Source organism: Pseudoliparis swirei, chromosome 16 (assembly GCF_029220125.1).
Source record: "Pseudoliparis swirei isolate HS2019 ecotype Mariana Trench chromosome 16, NWPU_hadal_v1, whole genome shotgun sequence".
NCBI classification, from domain to species: Eukaryota; Metazoa; Chordata; class Actinopteri; order Perciformes; family Liparidae; genus Pseudoliparis; species Pseudoliparis swirei.
Window position 1 is genome coordinate 25889383 of NC_079403.1, and position 17696 is coordinate 25907078.

General features: G+C 52.9%; 1 protein-coding gene across 1 annotated transcript in view; it reads right to left on the reverse strand.

Annotated features, from left to right (window-relative positions):
* Positions 1–351: 351 nt before the first annotated feature.
* Positions 352–17696, reverse strand: part of LOC130206017 (potassium voltage-gated channel subfamily H member 2-like) — a 28272-nt gene continuing 10927 nt past the window's right edge. Inside the window, exons 2-13 of the mRNA XM_056433686.1 lie at positions 17471–17598; positions 17285–17379; positions 16115–16255; positions 8387–8586; positions 7917–8169; positions 3812–4005; positions 2903–2990; positions 2679–2830; positions 2454–2580; positions 2188–2377; positions 1531–1639; positions 352–1122 (exon numbers count right to left, since the gene is read on the reverse strand). Coding sequence (XP_056289661.1) covers positions 880–1122; positions 1531–1639; positions 2188–2377; positions 2454–2580; positions 2679–2830; positions 2903–2990; positions 3812–4005; positions 7917–8169; positions 8387–8586; positions 16115–16255; positions 17285–17379; positions 17471–17598 — 1920 coding nt within the window. The 3' untranslated portion in view covers positions 352–879. The remainder of the gene's footprint in view (positions 1123–1530; positions 1640–2187; positions 2378–2453; positions 2581–2678; positions 2831–2902; positions 2991–3811; positions 4006–7916; positions 8170–8386; positions 8587–16114; positions 16256–17284; positions 17380–17470; positions 17599–17696) is intronic.

The window sequence follows — 17696 nt, forward strand, 5'->3', positions numbered from 1 at the left end:
ATATTAATATAATATATTAATAATAATATATTAATATAATAATAATATAATAATATAATATTAACATAATATATTAATATACTAATATAATAATACTATAATAATATATTAATATAATAATAATATAATAATAACATTTTAATATAATAAAAAATTATATTATATTTATATAATAATATAATCTAATAATATTCTATTAATATAGTAACATAATAATGAAATAATATAATAACATTATATTAATATAATAATAGAATATTAATATAATAATATTAATATATTAATAGAATAATATAATATTAATATAATAATAGTAAACATGTGTTCATGGAGAAGGAAACATGGCTTTAACCCTCCAGTTCCCAGACCAGCCAATCCAGTGTGTGTGTGTGTGTGTGGGGGGGGGGGGGACCAGGACCAGGACAGCAGGTTCCTGTTAGACCAGCTAACATACAGTTCACCAACAGGTTTGAGAGTTTTTTCGGAAGCGCCGCGGACATAAAGAAGAGAATCATTCAGTGCAAGACGACTGGTACATGGCTACTTGTGGTCTTGGTGGTCTTGGTCTTAGTGGTCTTGGTGGTCTCGGTGGTCTTGGTCTACAGCAGTAAAGGGATCCTCCTACAGGACAGCAGTCATGTGCTCCTCTTTTGGTTAAAGGTTGTAGCGCTGTGGAGCTCAGGTGGCTCCATGACGGGTGGGGGGGTGGGGGGCCTCTACCCCCCCACCCCCCCACCCCACTCCCCCGCCTGGCTTCACTGTCTCCAAGTAAAATGTCTCTTAATGTCGGAGGTGAAGGTCCAGCGGCCTAAAGGGTCTGAGGGTCTGAGGGTTTTGGGGTCTTCAGTCCCCCGTTGCCCCCCGGGGGTCAGAGTCGTGTCACTGAGGTGTCCGTGGGTCCAGGGGGGCCTGTGACTGTTGCAGGGTGAGCCTTCTTTGGGGTTCAGGGTCCGGGGAAGACGGTCCAGCTGCCGGCCCGACCCCAGCATAGTCTGAGAAGACCCCCGTCCTTGGGCCCAGTCCCAGTCCCAGTCCCAGCTCCAGGTCCAAGTCCAGGTCCAGGTGCCGGGCCCGGTTGGGGTTCATCAGCGAGGGGAACTCCTCGAGGTGCGAGTCCAGGACCTGCAGGAGGAGAAGAGGAGCTGAACTAAAACCCTTCACTGGTCCTCAGTGAGTCTTTCATGAGGGTTGATGTGGTCTAGACTCTAGAGACCAGGACGGGGACAGAGGACCCCCCCCTGCAGGTCCCCTCATGAGGTCCTGTGAGAACCTATGAGGCCAGAGGGGGGACAGGCTGGACCGGTCTCTCTCCGTACCCTGGTCCTGGTCCTGGGCCAGAACCAGGGTACGGAGAGAGACCTGCAACAGACAACATCTCATTGGTCTGCAGGAAGCCACGCCCTCAGGGGTCCGCTGACCATGATGGACCGATGTCTGTCATCACTGGGTCCCGCCCACAAACAGGTCTGTGTGTGTGTGTGTGTGTGTGTGTGTGTGTGTGTGTGTGTGTGTGTGTGTGTGTGTGGTCACCTGAGGGGGCGGGGGGGACAGGGCGCTGTAGGCTGGGGGAACCAAGGCCATCTGTCTCTGCAGCAGCTGCATGATGGCTCCGATGTCCGTGGACATGCGGCTCTCCATCCTGCAGAGAGGCCGTCATTATTATGATATATATTATATTATTATAACATATATTCTATTATTATAACTTATATTATTATAACATATATTATAATAATATAACATATGTTATAATAATATAATAACATATATTATTATAACATATATTATATGATTATGACATATATTATATGATTATAACATATATTATATGATTATAACATATATTATATAATTATAACATATATAATATGATTATAACATATATTATATGATTATAACATATATTATAACATATATTATATGATTATAACATATATTATATTATTATAACATATATTATATTATTATAACTTATATTATGATAACATATATTATAATAATATAACATATGTTATAATAATATAACAACATATATTATTATAACATATATTATATGATTATGACATATATTATATGATTATAACATATATTATATGATTATAACATATATTATATGACTATAACATATATTATATGATTATAATGGGACATTCAGTGTGCAGAGGGCATCGGGCCCCGGCCTGGTACCTGTTGAGCTGTTTCTGCAGCAGGTCCAGGCGTGCGTCCAACTGGCCGCGCTGCTGCCGGCTCAGGCCGTGCAGCGGCGTGCTGAGGGTCGGGGGGGGGGTCCGGCTGCAGCTGGGCACCTCCTGGTAGTGAGCGCCCCCCCGCCCCTCCCCCCAGAAGCTGAAGATGTGGGACACGCCAGAGAAGGCTCCTGGAGGACAGACGGGGGTGAGTGTGGCGCCTCCTCGTGTAAAGGGGGCGGGGCCGGCGCTCGGCGCCGCGCTTACCTGACAGGGCGTTGCAGGTGTTGCCGGTCTGGGGGTCTGCGTCGGCCTCGGTGGTCTCGCTGTAGCTCCTGGATGTGTGAGGGTTCTCCAGGGGAGGAGCCAGCGTGGACCCCATCGAGTCCCCCCCCTGTAGAGGAGGAGAGGAACATGAAGCAGAGACTTCTATACAACCAGAGGAGCCCCCTGGTGGTCACCACGATACAATGAATACTTTCGTGTCTCTACCTCGACTCCGCTGGACTGCGAGGACCCCGAGCCGCCGCCGCGGTGCTCCTGCGACGGAGGCTCCACTTCCTGTCTGTGGTTGCCGGTGGTCTCTCTGCGTCTCCGCCTCACAGACCTGGGGGAGGTCTTGACCTCTCCGGCATCGGCGTCATCTAGTTCACAGGAGAGGAGGTGAGGGGTGAGGCCAGGTGGCCTGATGTCTCCCAGGTGTCGTAGCAGCTCACCTGTCTCCGTGCGTCTCCTGAAGGATAACTTGCGGCGGCGTAACTTGCTGAAGCCGCCGCTGCCCGGGGAGCCGGGGATCATGTTGGTCTGAGAACCAGAATAAAGACTTCAGAAAGATTCTTTATAAAGTCAAAGACATCTCCGCCTGGATACAGCAGGCCCCTCCAGGACCAGCATGGACCCTCCAGAACCAGCATGGACCCTCCAGAACCAGCAGGGCCCCTCCAGGACCAGCATGGACCCTCCAGAACCAGCATGGACCCTCCAGGACCAGCAGGGCCCCTCCAGGACCAGCATGGACCCTCCAGAACCAGCAGGGCCCCTCCAGAACCAGCATGGACCCTCCAGGACCAGCATGGACACTACAGAACCAGCAGGCCCCTCCAGAACCAGCATGGACCCTCCAGGACCAGCATGGACACTACAGAACCAGCAGGCCCCTCCAGAACCAGCAGGGCCACTCCAGGACCAGCAGGCCCCTCCAGGCCCCTCCAGAACCAGCAGGGCCCCTCCAGGACCAGCATGGACACTACAGAACCAGCAGGCCCCTCCAGAACCAGCAGGGCCCCTCCAGGACCAGCAGGCCCCTCCAGAACCAGCAGGGCCCCTCCAGAACCAGCAGGGCCACTCCAGGACCAGCAGGGCCCCTCCAGGACCAGCAGGCCCCTCCAGGCCCCTCCAGAACCAGCAGGGCCCCTCCAGGACCAGCATGGACACTACAGAACCAGCAGGCCCCTCCAGAACCAGCAGGGCCCCTCCAGGACCAGCATGGACTCTCCAGAACCAGCAGGCCCCTCCAGGCCCCTCCAGAACCAGCAGGGCCCCTCCAGGACCAGCATGGACACTACAGAACCATCAGGACCCTCCAGGCCCCTCCAGGACCAGCAGGGCCGGTGTGGTGGACTCACGTCTCGCAGGTTGAAGGTGATCTCCAGGTTGCTCCAGAAGTGGTCGGTGAACTCCGGGTACATGTCCAGCACCTCCAGGACGTCCTCTCTGGAGATCTTGTGCAGGTCGCAGTAGGTCAGCGCCCGGACGTCGGCGTTGGACTTGCCGGGCCGCATGTACAGGTTGATGGGCTCGCCGAAGATATCGTTCTTTCCTGAAAGACAGAGCGATGACATTGTCATGCACGATGACATCACACACAACCCTGAGGAGCGACCAGCTCAATGTGTGATTGTCGTCTCGTGTTTCTTGACTTTCAGAGGAATGTGTCTAACGTCTCTAAAAGGCAAAGTTAGTTGACATGTGTTTCTATTAGCCGATGTGCGTATGGAAGCCCTGAGGGGTCAGTGAGCGTTCTGTTTCTCTACATAGTTTCTTAAGTTCGTGATATTTATGTTTCATGTGTGAAACAACAGGCGGCGCTTTGATTCACACAACTTTCTGTAGCTTACAGAGAAATCAAAACTCAACTGGTAGAAAACATGAACGCTTCAGACATGATAGAGGCGAACGTCTGCCTCTTGTGGTCGAACTGAGTATTGCAGCAAAAACACTCAAATAAAAACAAATAACTTGGTTTTTTTCTCAGTTTTCACAGGTTATAAAAGTAAATACAAAAATGATCCAAGCTTTCTATGTTTCAAAGATGAACATGTTTGTTTGATGTCATGGTGACAACACACTGTGGCAAAGATATGTTATCAAAGTTAAGATTCAAGGACAAGATTCTCAAAACATGAAGTTAACGGACTTTTAGGTCACAAAAACACACACACACACACACACACTCACACACACACTCACTCACACACCGTCCTCTACTCTATCAGGTGTAACCATTAATGTCACCAGCAGATGGCGATGCCAGCTACAACATATATTTGAGGCTCTGAGACCTCCTCTAGGGGGGCAGTGAGACCTCCTCTAGGGGGGGCAGTGAGACCTCCTCTAGGGGGGCAGTGAGGCCTCTTCTAGGGGGGCAGTGAGACCTCCTCTAGGGGGCAGTGAGACCTCTTCTAGGGGGTGCAGTGAGACCTCTTCTAGGGGGGCAGTGAGACCTCCTCTAGGGGGGCAGTGAGACCTCCTCTAGGGGGCAGTGAGACCTCCTCTAGGGGGCAGTGAGACCTCCTCTAGGGGTGCAGTGAGACCTCTTCTAGGGGGGCAGTGAGACCTCCTCTAGGGGGCAGTGAGACCTCTTCTAGGGGGTGCAGTGAGACCTCCTCTCGGGGGTCAGTGAGACCTCCTCTAGGGGGTGCAGTGAGACCTCCTCTCGGGGGTCAGTGAGACCTCCTCTAGGGGGCAGTGAGACCTCTTCTAGGGGGCAGTGAGACCTAGGGGCAGTGAGACCTCTTCTAGGGGCAGTGAGACCTCCTCTAGGGGGCAGTGAGACCTCTTCTAGGGGGCAGTGAGACCTCCTCTCGGGGGGGCAGTGAGACCTCCTCTAGGAGGCAGTGAGACCTCTTCTAGGGGGCAGTGAGACCTCCTCTCGGGGGGGCAGTGAGACCTCCTCTAGGGGGTGCAGTGAGACCTCCTCTCGGGGGGGCAGTGAGACCTCCTCTAGGGGGGCAGTGAGACCTCTTCTAGGGGGGCAATGAGACCTCCTCTAGGGGGGGCAGTGAGACCTCCTCTAGGGGGGCAGTGAGACCTCTTCTAGGGGGGCAGTGAGACCTCCTCTCGGGGGGGCAGTGAGACCACTTCTAGGGGTGCAGTGAGACCTCTTCTAGGGGTGCAGTGAGACCTCCTCTAGGGGGTGCAGTGAGACCTCTTCTAGGGGGGCAGTGAGACCTCCTCTCGGGGGGCAGTGAGACCTCCTCTAGGGGTGCAGTGAGACCTCTTCTAGGGGGTGCAGTGAGACCTCCTCTAGGGCGGGCAGTGAGACCTCTTCTAGGGGTGCAGTGAGACCTCCTCTAGGGGGTGCAGTGAGACCTCCTCTAGGGGGTGCAGTGAGACCTCTTCTAGGGGGGCAGTGAGACCTCCTCTAGGGGGTGCAGTGAGACCTCCTCTAGGGGGCAGTGAGACCTCTTCTAGGGGGGCAGTGAGACCTCCTCTAGGGGGCAGTGAGACCTCTAGGGGCAGTGAGACCTCTTCTAGGGGGTGCAGTGAGACCTCCTCTCGGGGGTCAGTGAGACCTCCTCTAGGGGGCAGTGAGACCTCTTCTAGGGGGTCAGTGAGACCTCCTCTAGGGGGCAGTGAGACCTCCTCTCGGGGTGGCAGTGAGACCTCCTCTAGGGGGCAGTGAGACCTCTTCTAGGGGGGCAGTGAGACCTCCTCTAGGGGGCAGTGAGACCTCTTCTAGGGGGCAGTGAGACCTCCTCTAGGGGGCAGTGAGACCTCTTCTAGGGGGCAGTGAGACCTCCTCTAGGGGGTGCAGTGAGACCTCCTCTCGGGGGGGTCAGTGAGACCTCCTCTAGGGGGCAGTGAGACCTCTTCTAGGGCGTGCAGTGAGACCTCCTCTCGGGGCAGTGAGACCTCCTCTAGGGGGTGCAGTGAGACCTCCTCTCGGGGGTCAGTGAGACCTCCTCTAGGGGGCAGTGAGACCTCTTCTAGGGGGTCAGTGAGACCTCCTCTAGGGGGGCAGTGAGACCTCCTCTAGGGGGCAGTGAGACCTCTTCTAGGGGGGCAGTGAGACCTCCTCTAGGGGGCAGTGAGACCTCTTCTAGGGGGCAGTGAGACCTCCTCTAGGGGGCAGTGAGACCTCCTCTAGGGGGCAGTGAGACCTCCTCTAGGGGGCAGTGAGACCTCCTCTAGGGGCAGTGAGACCTCTCAGGGGGCAGTGAGACCTCCTCTAGGGGGCAGTGAGACCTCCTCTAGGGGGCAGTGAGACCTCTTCTAGGGGGCAGTGAGACCTCCTCTAGGGGGGCAGTGAGACCTCCTCTAGGGGGCAGTGAGACCTCTTCTAGGGGGCAGTGAGACCTCCTCTCGGGGGTGCAGTGAGACCTCTTCTAGCGGGGCAGTGAGACCTCTTCTAGGGGGGCAGTGAGACCTCCTCTAGGGCGGGCAGTGAGACCTCCTCTAGGGGGCAGTGAGACCTCCTCTAGGGGGTGCAGTGAGACCTCTTCTAGGGGGGCAGTGAGACCTCCTCTCGGGGGGCAGTGAGACCTCCTCTAGGGGTGCAGTGAGACCTCTTCTAGGGGTGCAGTGAGACCTCCTCTAGGGGGTGCAGTGAGACCTCCTCTAGGGGGGCAGTGAGACCTCTTCTAGGGGGCAGTGAGACCTCCTCTAGGGGGCAGTGAGACCTCTTCTAGGAGTGCAGTGAGACCTCTTCTAGGGGGTGCAGTGAGACCTCCTCTAGGGCGGGCAGTGAGACCTCCTCTAGGGGGTGCAGTGAGACCTCTTCTAGGGGTGCAGTGAGACCTCCTCTAGGGGGTGCAGTGAGACCTCTTCTAGGGGGCAGTGAGACCTCCTCTAGGGGGCAGTGAGACCTCCTCTAGGGGCAGTGAGACCTCTTCTAGGGGCAGTGAGACCTCCTCTAGGGTGCAGTGAGACCTCCACTAGGGGGGCAGTGAGACCTCTTCTAGGGGGGCAGTGAGACCTCCTCTAGGGGGCAGTGAGACCTCTTCTAGGGGGTGCAGTGAGACCTCTTCTAGGGGGGCAGTGAGACCTCTCTAGGGGCAGTGAGACCCGTTCTAGGGGGGCAGTGAGACCTCCTCTAGGGGGGCAGTGAGACCTCTTCTAGGGGGGCAGTGAGACCTCCTCTCGGGGGGCAGTGAGACCTCCTCTAGGGGGTGCAGTGAGACCTCTTCTAGGGGTGCAGTGAGACCTCCTCTAGGGGGTGCAGTGAGACCTCTTCTAGGGGCAGTGAGACCTCTTCTAGGGGGCAGTGAGACCTCCTCTAGGGGTAGTGAGACCTCTTCTAGGGGGTGCAGTGAGACCTCTTCTAGGGGGGCAGTGAGACCTCCTCTAGGGGGGCAGTGAGACCTCTTCTAGGGGGTGCAGTGAGACCTCTTCTAGGGGGGCAGTGAGACCTCCTCTAGGGGGTGCAGTGAGACCTCCTCTAGGGGGGGCAGTGAGACCTCCTGTTCCTCTCCTCCTCTCACACACAGGGTCTGAACCATGAGTCCGTACCCAGGATGGCCACCACCACGTCGCCCCTCAGGATCTCGATGGACCCCCTGGAGATGAAGTACAGCGCGGTGAGGACGTCCCCGGCGTGGACCAGCGTGTCCCCTGGGGGGGCGTGGGTGGTCTTGAACTTCATGGCCAGGGCCCTCAGGCAGCCCTTCGTGGACCCCTTGAAGGCCTTGCAGTTCTGGAGCAGGGTCCGGTTCAGGTGCAGGCAGATGTCCGCCTGGAGGCACTCGGGGAACCCCTTCAGAACCTGGGGGGGGAGAGATGAAGAAAGCGGATGAAAGGAAAGTGAAAGAGGGAGGACGAGGTCTTCACAGGACCGGATCCCCAGGGGGACCGGATCCTCGTGGGACCGGGTCCTCGTGGGACCGGGTCCTCGCGGGACCGGGTCCTCGCGGGACCGGGTCCTCGTGGGACCGGGTCCTCGCGGGACCAGGTCCTCATGGGACCGGGTCCTCGGTACTCACGGCGTTCATGTCGATGCCGTTGGTGTAGGACCAGGCGTGCTGGAAGTACTCCTCCAGCCGCTGCCGGAGCGGGTTGGGGATCTGGTGGAACCGGATGAACTCGCGGACCCGGAGCATCTGGGTGTGGTACCGGGCCGTCCCCGAGTACAGGCGCTGGATGATGGCCGACACGTTGCCGAAGATACTGGCGTACATCAGGGCTGGAGAGAGAGAGGGAGAGAGAGAGAGGGAGAATGCAGCTTTAACACATAGACTTCTATACAACCAGAGAAGTCGCCCCCTGGTGGTCAGGAGAGAGACTGCAGCTCTAACACTTGACGCATAGAACCGGTTAAGAAGGGACCCCCTTAGTCCACCAGCTGGACTCTAATCAGTGAGCTCTGGTTTAAGTCAGAACTTTGAAGCTCGACTTGGAAACATGACCAGTGATGATGTCCCATGTCGATGTTTAACTCTAGAACTCTCCGTCCTCTGGAGGCCGTGGAGGTCGGAGACGGGGTCTGGTGTCAACTTGGATCCTTCTGAGCCTCTCGACCTCTGAACCTCCGTCAGCTCCCATCACTGTCCACCATGATGCTACCTCAGGTATCCACCATGATGCTACCTCAGGTATCCACCATGATGCTACCTCAGGTATCCACCATGATGCTACCTCAGGTATCCACCATGATGCTACCTCAGGTATCCACCATGATGCTACCTCAGGTAACCACCATGATGCTACCTCAGGTATCCACCATGATGCTACCTCAGGTATCCACCATGATGCTACCTCAGGTAACCACCATGATGCTACCTCAGGTAACCACCATGATGCTACCTCAGGTATCCACCATGATGCTACCTCAGGTATCCACCATGATGCTACCTCAGGTATCCACCATGATGCTACCTCAGGTATCCACCATGATGCTACCTCAGGTATCCACCATGATGCTACCTCAGGTATCCACCATGATGCTACCTCAGGTATCCACCATGATGCTACCTCAGGTATCCACCATGATGCTACCTCAGGTATCCACCATGATGCTACCTCAGGTATCCACCATGATGCTACCTCAGGTATCCACCATGATGCTACCTCAGGTATCCACCATGATGCTACCTCAGGTATCCACCATGATGCTACCTCAGGTATCCACCATGATGCTACCTCAGGTATCCACCATGATGCTTCCTCAGGTATCCACCATGATGCTACCTCAGGTATCCACCATGATGCTACCTCAGGTATCCACCATGATGCTACCTCAGGTATCCACCATGATGCTACCTCAGGTATCCACCATGATGCTTCCTCAGGTATCCACCATGATGCTACCTCAGGTATCCACCATGATGCTACCTCAGGTATCCACCATGATGCTACCTCAGGTATCCACCATGATGCTACCTCAGGTATCCACCATGATGCTACCTCAGGTATCCACCATGATGCTACCTCAGGTATCCACCATGATGCTACCTCAGGTATCCACTATGTTGCTACCTCAGGTATCCACCATGATGCTACCTCAGGTATCCACCATGATGCTACCTCAGGTATCCACCATGATGCTACCTCAGGTATCCACCATGATGCTACCTCAGGTATCCACCATGATGCTTCCTCAGGTATCCACCATGATGCTACCTCAGGTATCCACCATGATGCTACCTCAGGTATCCACCATGATGCTACCTCAGGTATCCACCATGATGCTACCTCAGGTATCCACCATGATGCTACCTCAGGTATCCACCATGATGCTACCTCAGGTATCCACCATGATGCTACCTCAGGTATCCACCATGATGCTACCTCAGGTATCCACCATGATGCTACCTCAGGTATCCACCATGATGCTACCTCAGGTATCCACCATGATGCTACCTCAGGTATCCACCATGATGCTACCTCAGGTATCCACCATGATGCTACCTCAGGTATCCACCATGATGCTACCTCAGGTAACCACCATGATGCTACCTCAGGTATCCACCATGATGCTACCTCAGGTATCCACCATGATGCTACCTCAGGTATCCACCATGATGCTACCTCAGGTATCCACCATGATGCTACCTCAGGTATCCACCATGATGCTACCTCAGGTATCCACCATGATGCTACCTCAGGTATCCACCATGATGCTACCTCAGGTATCCACCATGATGCTACCTCAGGTATCCACCATGATGCTACCTCAGGTATCCACCATGATGCTACCTCAGGTATCCACCATGATGCTACCTCAGGTATCCACCATGATGCTACCTCAGGTATCCACCATGATGCTACCTCAGGTAACCACCATGATGCTACCTCAGGTATCCACCATGATGCTACCTCAGGTAACCACCATGATGCTACCTCAGGTATCCACCATGATGCTACCTCAGGTATCCACCATGATGCTACCTCAGGTATCCACCATGATGCTACCTCAGGTATCCACCATGATGCTACCTCAGGTATCCACCATGATGCTACCTCAGGTAACCACCATGATGCTACCTCAGGTATCCACCATGATGCTACCTCAGGTATCCACCATGATGCTACCTCAGGTATCCACCATGATGCTACCTCAGGTATCCACCATGATGCTACCTCAGGTATCCACCATGATGCTACCTCAGGTATCCACCATGATGCTACCTCAGGTATCCACCATGATGCTACCTCAGGTATCCACCATGATGCTACCTCAGGTATCCACCATGATGCTACCTCAGGTATCCACCATGATGCTACCTCAGGTATCCACCATGATGCTACCTCAGGTATCCACCATGATGCTACCTCAGGTAACCACCATGATGCTACCTCAGGTATCCACCATGATGCTACCTCAGGTATCCACCATGATGCTACCTCAGGTATCCACCATGATGCTACCTCAGGTATCCACCATGATGCTACCTCAGGTATCCACCATGATGCTACCTCAGGTATCCACCATGATGCTACCTCAGGTATCCACCATGATGCTACCTCAGGTATCCACCATGATGCTACCTCAGGTATCCACCATGATGCTACCTCAGGTATCCACCATGATGCTACCTCAGGTATCCACCATGATGCTACCTCAGGTATCCACCATGATGCTACCTCAGGTATCCACCATGATGCTACCTCAGGTAACCACCATGATGCTACCTCAGGTATCCACCATGATGCTACCTCAGGTATCCACCATGATGCTACCTCAGGTATCCACCATGATGCTACCTCAGGTAACCACCATGATGCTACCTCAGGTATCCACCATGATGCTACCTCAGGTATCCACCATGATGCTACCTCAGGTATCCACCATGATGCTACCTCAGGTATCCACCATGATGCTACCTCAGGTATCCACCATGATGCTACCTCAGGTATCCACCATGATGCTACCTCAGGTATCCACCATGATGCTACCTCAGGTATCCACCATGATGCTACCTCAGGTATCCACCATGATGCTACCTCAGGTATCCACCATGATGCTACCTCAGGTATCCACCATGATGCTACCTCAGGTATCCACCATGATGCTACCTCAGGTATCCACCATGATGCTACCTCAGGTATCCACTATGATGCTACCTCAGGTATCCACCATGATGCTACCTCAGGTATCCACCATGATGCTACCTCAGGTATCCACCATGATGCTACCTCAGGTATCCACCATGATGCTACCTCAGGTATCCACCATGATGCTACCTCAGGTATCCACCATGATGCTACCTCAGGTATCCACCATGATGCTACCTCAGGTATCCACCATGATGCTACCTCAGGTAACCACCATGATGCTACCTCAGGTATCCACCATGATGCTACCTCAGGTATCCACCATGATGCTACCTCAGGTATCCACCATGATGCTACCTCAGGTATCCACCATGATGCTACCTCAGGTATCCACCATGATGCTACCTCAGGTATCCACCATGATGCTACCTCAGGTATCCACCATGATGCTACCTCAGGTATCCACCATGATGCTACCTCAGGTATCCACCATGATGCTACCTCAGGTATCCACCATGATGCTACCTCAGGTATCCACCATGATGCTACCTCAGGTATCCACCATGATGCTACCTCAGGTATCCACCATGATGCTACCTCAGGTATCCAGCATGATGCTACCTCAGGTATCCACCATGATGCTACCTCAGGTATCCACCATGATGCTACCTCAGGTATCCACCATGATGCTACTTCAGGTATCCACCATGATGCTACCTCAGGTATCCACCATGATGCTACCTCAGGTATCCACCATGATGCTACCTCAGGTATCCACCATGATGCTACCTCAGGTATCCACCATGATGCTACCTCAGGTATCCACCATGATGCTACCTCAGGTATCCACCATGATGCTACCTCAGGTATCCACCATGATGCTACCTCAGGTATCCACCATGATGCTACCTCAGGTATCCACCATGATGCTACCTCAGGTATCCACCATGATGCTACCTCAGGTATCCACCATGATGCTACCTCAGGTATCCACCATGATGCTACCTCAGGTATCCACCATGATGCTACCTCAGGTATCCACCATGATGCTACCTCAGGTATCCACCATGATGCTACCTCAGGTATCCACCATGATGCTACCTCAGGTATCCACTATGATGCTACCTCAGGTATCCACCATGATGCTACCTCAGGTATCCACCATGATGCTACCTCAGGTATCCACCATGATGCTACCTCAGGTATCCACCATGATGCTACCTCAGGTATCCACCATGATGCTACCTCAGGTATCCACCATGATGCTACCTCAGGTATCCACCATGATGCTACCTCAGGTATCCACCATGATGCTACCTCAGGTATCCACCATGATGCTACCTCAGGTATCCACCATGATGCTACCTCAGGTATCCACCATGATGCTACCTCAGGTATCCACCATGATGCTACCTCAGGTATCCACCATGATGCTACCTCAGGTATCCACCATGATGCTACCTCAGGTATCCACCATGATGCTACCTCAGGTATCCACCATGATGCTACCTCAGGTATCCACCATGATGCTACCTCAGGTATCCACCATGATGCTACCTCAGGTAACCACCATGATGCTACCTCAGGTATCCACCATGATGCTACCTCAGGTATCCACCATGATGCTACCTCAGGTATCCACCATGATGCTACCTCAGGTATCCACCATGATGCTACCTCAGGTATCCACCATGATGCTACCTCAGGTATCCACCATGATGCTACCTCAGGTAACCACCATGATGCTACCTCAGGTATCCACCATGATGCTACCTCAGGTAACCACCATGATGCTACCTCAGGTATCCACCATGATGCTACCTCAGGTATCCACCATGATGCTACCTCAGGTATCCACCATGATGCTACCTCAGGTATCCACCATGATGCTACCTCAGGTATCCACCATGATGCTACCTCAGGTATCCACCATGATGCTACCTCAGGTAACCACCATGATGCTACCTCAGGTATCCACCATGATGCTACCTCAGGTATCCACCATGATGCTACCTCAGGTATCCACCATGATGCTACCTCAGGTATCCACCATGATGCTACCTCAGGTATCCACCATGATGCTACCTCAGGTATCCACCATGATGCTACCTCAGGTATCCACCATGATGCTACCTCAGGTATCCACCATGATGCTACCTCAGGTATCCACCATGATGCTACCTCAGGTATCCACCATGATGCTACCTCAGGTATCCACCATGATGCTACCTCAGGTATCCACCATGATGCTACCTCAGGTATCCACCATGATGCTACCTCAGGTATCCACCATGATGCTACCTCAGGTATCCACCATGATGCTACCTCAGGTATCCACCATGATGCTACCTCAGGTATCCACCATGATGCTACCTCAGGTATCCACCATGATGCTACCTCAGGTATCCACCATGATGCTACCTCAGGTATCCACCATGATGCTACCTCAGGTATCCACCATGATGCTACCTCAGGTAACCACCATGATGCTACCTCAGGTATCCACCATGATGCTACCTCAGGTATCCACCATGATGCTACCTCAGGTATCCACCATGATGCTACCTCAGGTATCCACCATGATGCTACCTCAGGTATCCACCATGATGCTACCTCAGGTATCCACCATGATGCTACCTCAGGTATCCACCATGATGCTACCTCAGGTATCCACCATGATGCTACCTCAGGTATCCACCATGATGCTACCTCAGGTAACCACCATGATGCTACCTCAGGTATCCACCATGATGCTACCTCAGGTATCCACCATGATGCTACCTCAGGTATCCACCATGATGCTACCTCAGGTATCCACCATGATGCTACCTCAGGTATCCACCATGATGCTACCTCAGGTATCCACCATGATGCTACCTCAGGTATCCACCATGATGCTACCTCAGGTATCCACCATGATGCTACCTCAGGTATCCACCATGATGCTACCTCAGGTATCCACCATGATGCTACCTCAGGTATCCACCATGATGCTACCTCAGGTATCCACCATGATGCTACCTCAGGTATCCACCATGATGCTACCTCAGGTATCCACCATGATGCTACCTCAGGTATCCACCATGATGCTACCTCAGGTATCCACCATGATGCTACCTCAGGTATCCACCATGATGCTACCTCAGGTATCCACCATGATGCTACCTCAGGTATCCACCATGATGCTACCTCAGGTATCCACCATGATGCTTCCTCAGGTATCCACCATGATGCTACCTCAGGTATCCACCATGATGCTACCTCAGGTATCCACCATGATGCTACCTCAGGTATCACCATGATGCTACCTCAGGTATCCACCATGATGCTACCTCAGGTATCCACCATGATGCTACCTCAGGTATCCACCATGATGCTACCTCAGGTATCCACTATGATGCTACCTCAGGTATCCACCATGATGCTACCTCAGGTATCCACCATGATGCTACCTCAGGTATCCACCATGATGCTACCTCAGGTATCCACCATGATGCTACCTCAGGTATCCACCATGATGCTTCCTCAGGTATCCACCATGATGCTACCTCAGGTATCCACCATGATGCCACCATGATGCTACCTCAGGTATCCACCATGATGCTTCCTCAGGTATCCACCATGATGCTACCTCAGGTATCCACCATGATGCTACCTCAGGTATCCACCATGATGCTACCTCAGGTATCCACCATGATGCTACCTCAGGTATCCACTATGATGCTACCTCAGGTATCCACCATGATGCTACCTCAGGTATCCACTATGATGCTACCTCAGGTATCCACTATGATGCTACCTCAGGTAACCACCATGATGCTACCTCAGGTATCCACCATGATGCTACCTCAGGTATCCACCATGATGCTACCTCAGGTATCCACTATGATGCTACCTCAGGTATTACTACCTTTACTACCTCTACTACCTCTACTACCTCTACTACCCCTATTTCTACCACTACCTCTACTACCTATACCTCTACTCCTACTACCTCTACTCCTACTACCTCTACCTCTACTCCTACTACCTCTACTCCTACTACCTCTACTACCTCCATCTCTACTCCTACTATCTCTACCATCTCTACTATCTCTACCTCAACTTCTACTCTTACTACCACTACCTCTACCACTACTTCTACTCGTACTACTATCTCTACCAGCAGCAGCACTAGTACCACTCCCACCCCCGCTCCTCAGAGCCCCAGGACTTACATCCTATGAGCATGACGCAGATGGAGAAGATCTTCTCTGAGTTGGTGTTGGGGGAAACGTTTCCGAAGCCCACGCTGGTCAGGCTGCTGAAGGTGAAGTACAGCGCTGTGATGTACTTGTCCTTGATGGAGGGTCCAGAGCCTGGAGGGGAACACACATGTAGAGCTGACCCCCAGATCTCCCCAGTGTGCTCCTCCTCACACAGACAGAGCACCACAGCCCCCCCCCAGGGCTCGCCTACCCATGACTAGGGATGGGTATCGTTTGGGTTTTTTCCGATACCGGTGCTAAACCGGTACTTTTAAAACGATACCGGTGCCTAAACGGTGCCTGAACCGATACTTTTTTTTTTAAACGCACAATGAGGACATTAAAAACCTCTTTGGCCATATTCCCTGTAGAAGCCGTTATCATGGAGCACTGACACACAACGGATATCAGACTGTTAACATACACAATATATGTTCTCCATTATATGATGTGATATGTATTGTCATGTGCAGACCTTATAGGGTTAATCCTGTCACTGTGTTGATGGGCAAAGAGAACAACCAATCAGAGGGACTGAAGATGACACGTGACAAATAAAGTTTTGCTTCTGACAGCGAGAGTTCCACTGAAACAAAGTGACGCCCCACGGTCTTTATTCCTCCGTCATTATATTCCCGGTAACACCGGGATCGCTGTACATCAACACATCTGCTAGCAGACTGTCACGCTCGTAGCTCGTAGCTAGCGCTAGCTACGAGCTAGCTTAAGCATGGTTATAATGGCTAATTTATTATTTCTTGGGCTACTTTTATGAATGCAAGACTTGCAATCAACGTTACGGAACTAATCTGAGTTAAGGCTGCTCGTCATCATCGGTCTCCCCGTGTTCAGGGGGACCGGTGACGGTCTCCCCGTCGCCCAGCCTGACGCTGGTGTGCTCCACACGGGCTCACTAGTCACACACGGCCACGCCTCCTGTCAGAGTTACATATGAGAGGCTCGCAACCTGCTGACAGGGCGGAGTCACAAGAGAAGTTCACAACAATAGTTTGTTTCAATTTCAATCGGCTCAGGCACCGGAAAGAAGCACCGAAATGTGCGTTGCGTTTCGGTCCGGGTAATACCGGTTGTATTGGAACCGGTACCACATTGGCACCGGTTTCCGGTACCCAACCCTACCCATGACGGAGCTGTTGTAGGTCTTCCCCAGCTGGTCCCCCAGGGTGTGCAGCCAGCCAATGGAGCCGCTCCTCTCCACGCTGCCGATGGCGTACCTGGGAAACACAATGTGTGAATGCACGTGTGGTGTCTGGGGGGCGTGGCTCAGCTGGAGGGGGTTACCCCACGCCTCCGTGTGTGTCGTACCAGATGCAGGCCAGCCAGTGGGCGATGAGGGCGAAGGTACACATGAGGAGGAAGAGCACGGCGGCGCCGTACTCAGAGTAGCGGTCCAGCTTCCTGGCCACGCGGACCAATCGCAGGAGACGAGCCGTCTTCAGCAGGCCAATCAGTGTAGTGGTCTGAGAGACGCACACACACACACACACACACACACACACACAGTCACACACACACACACACACACACACAC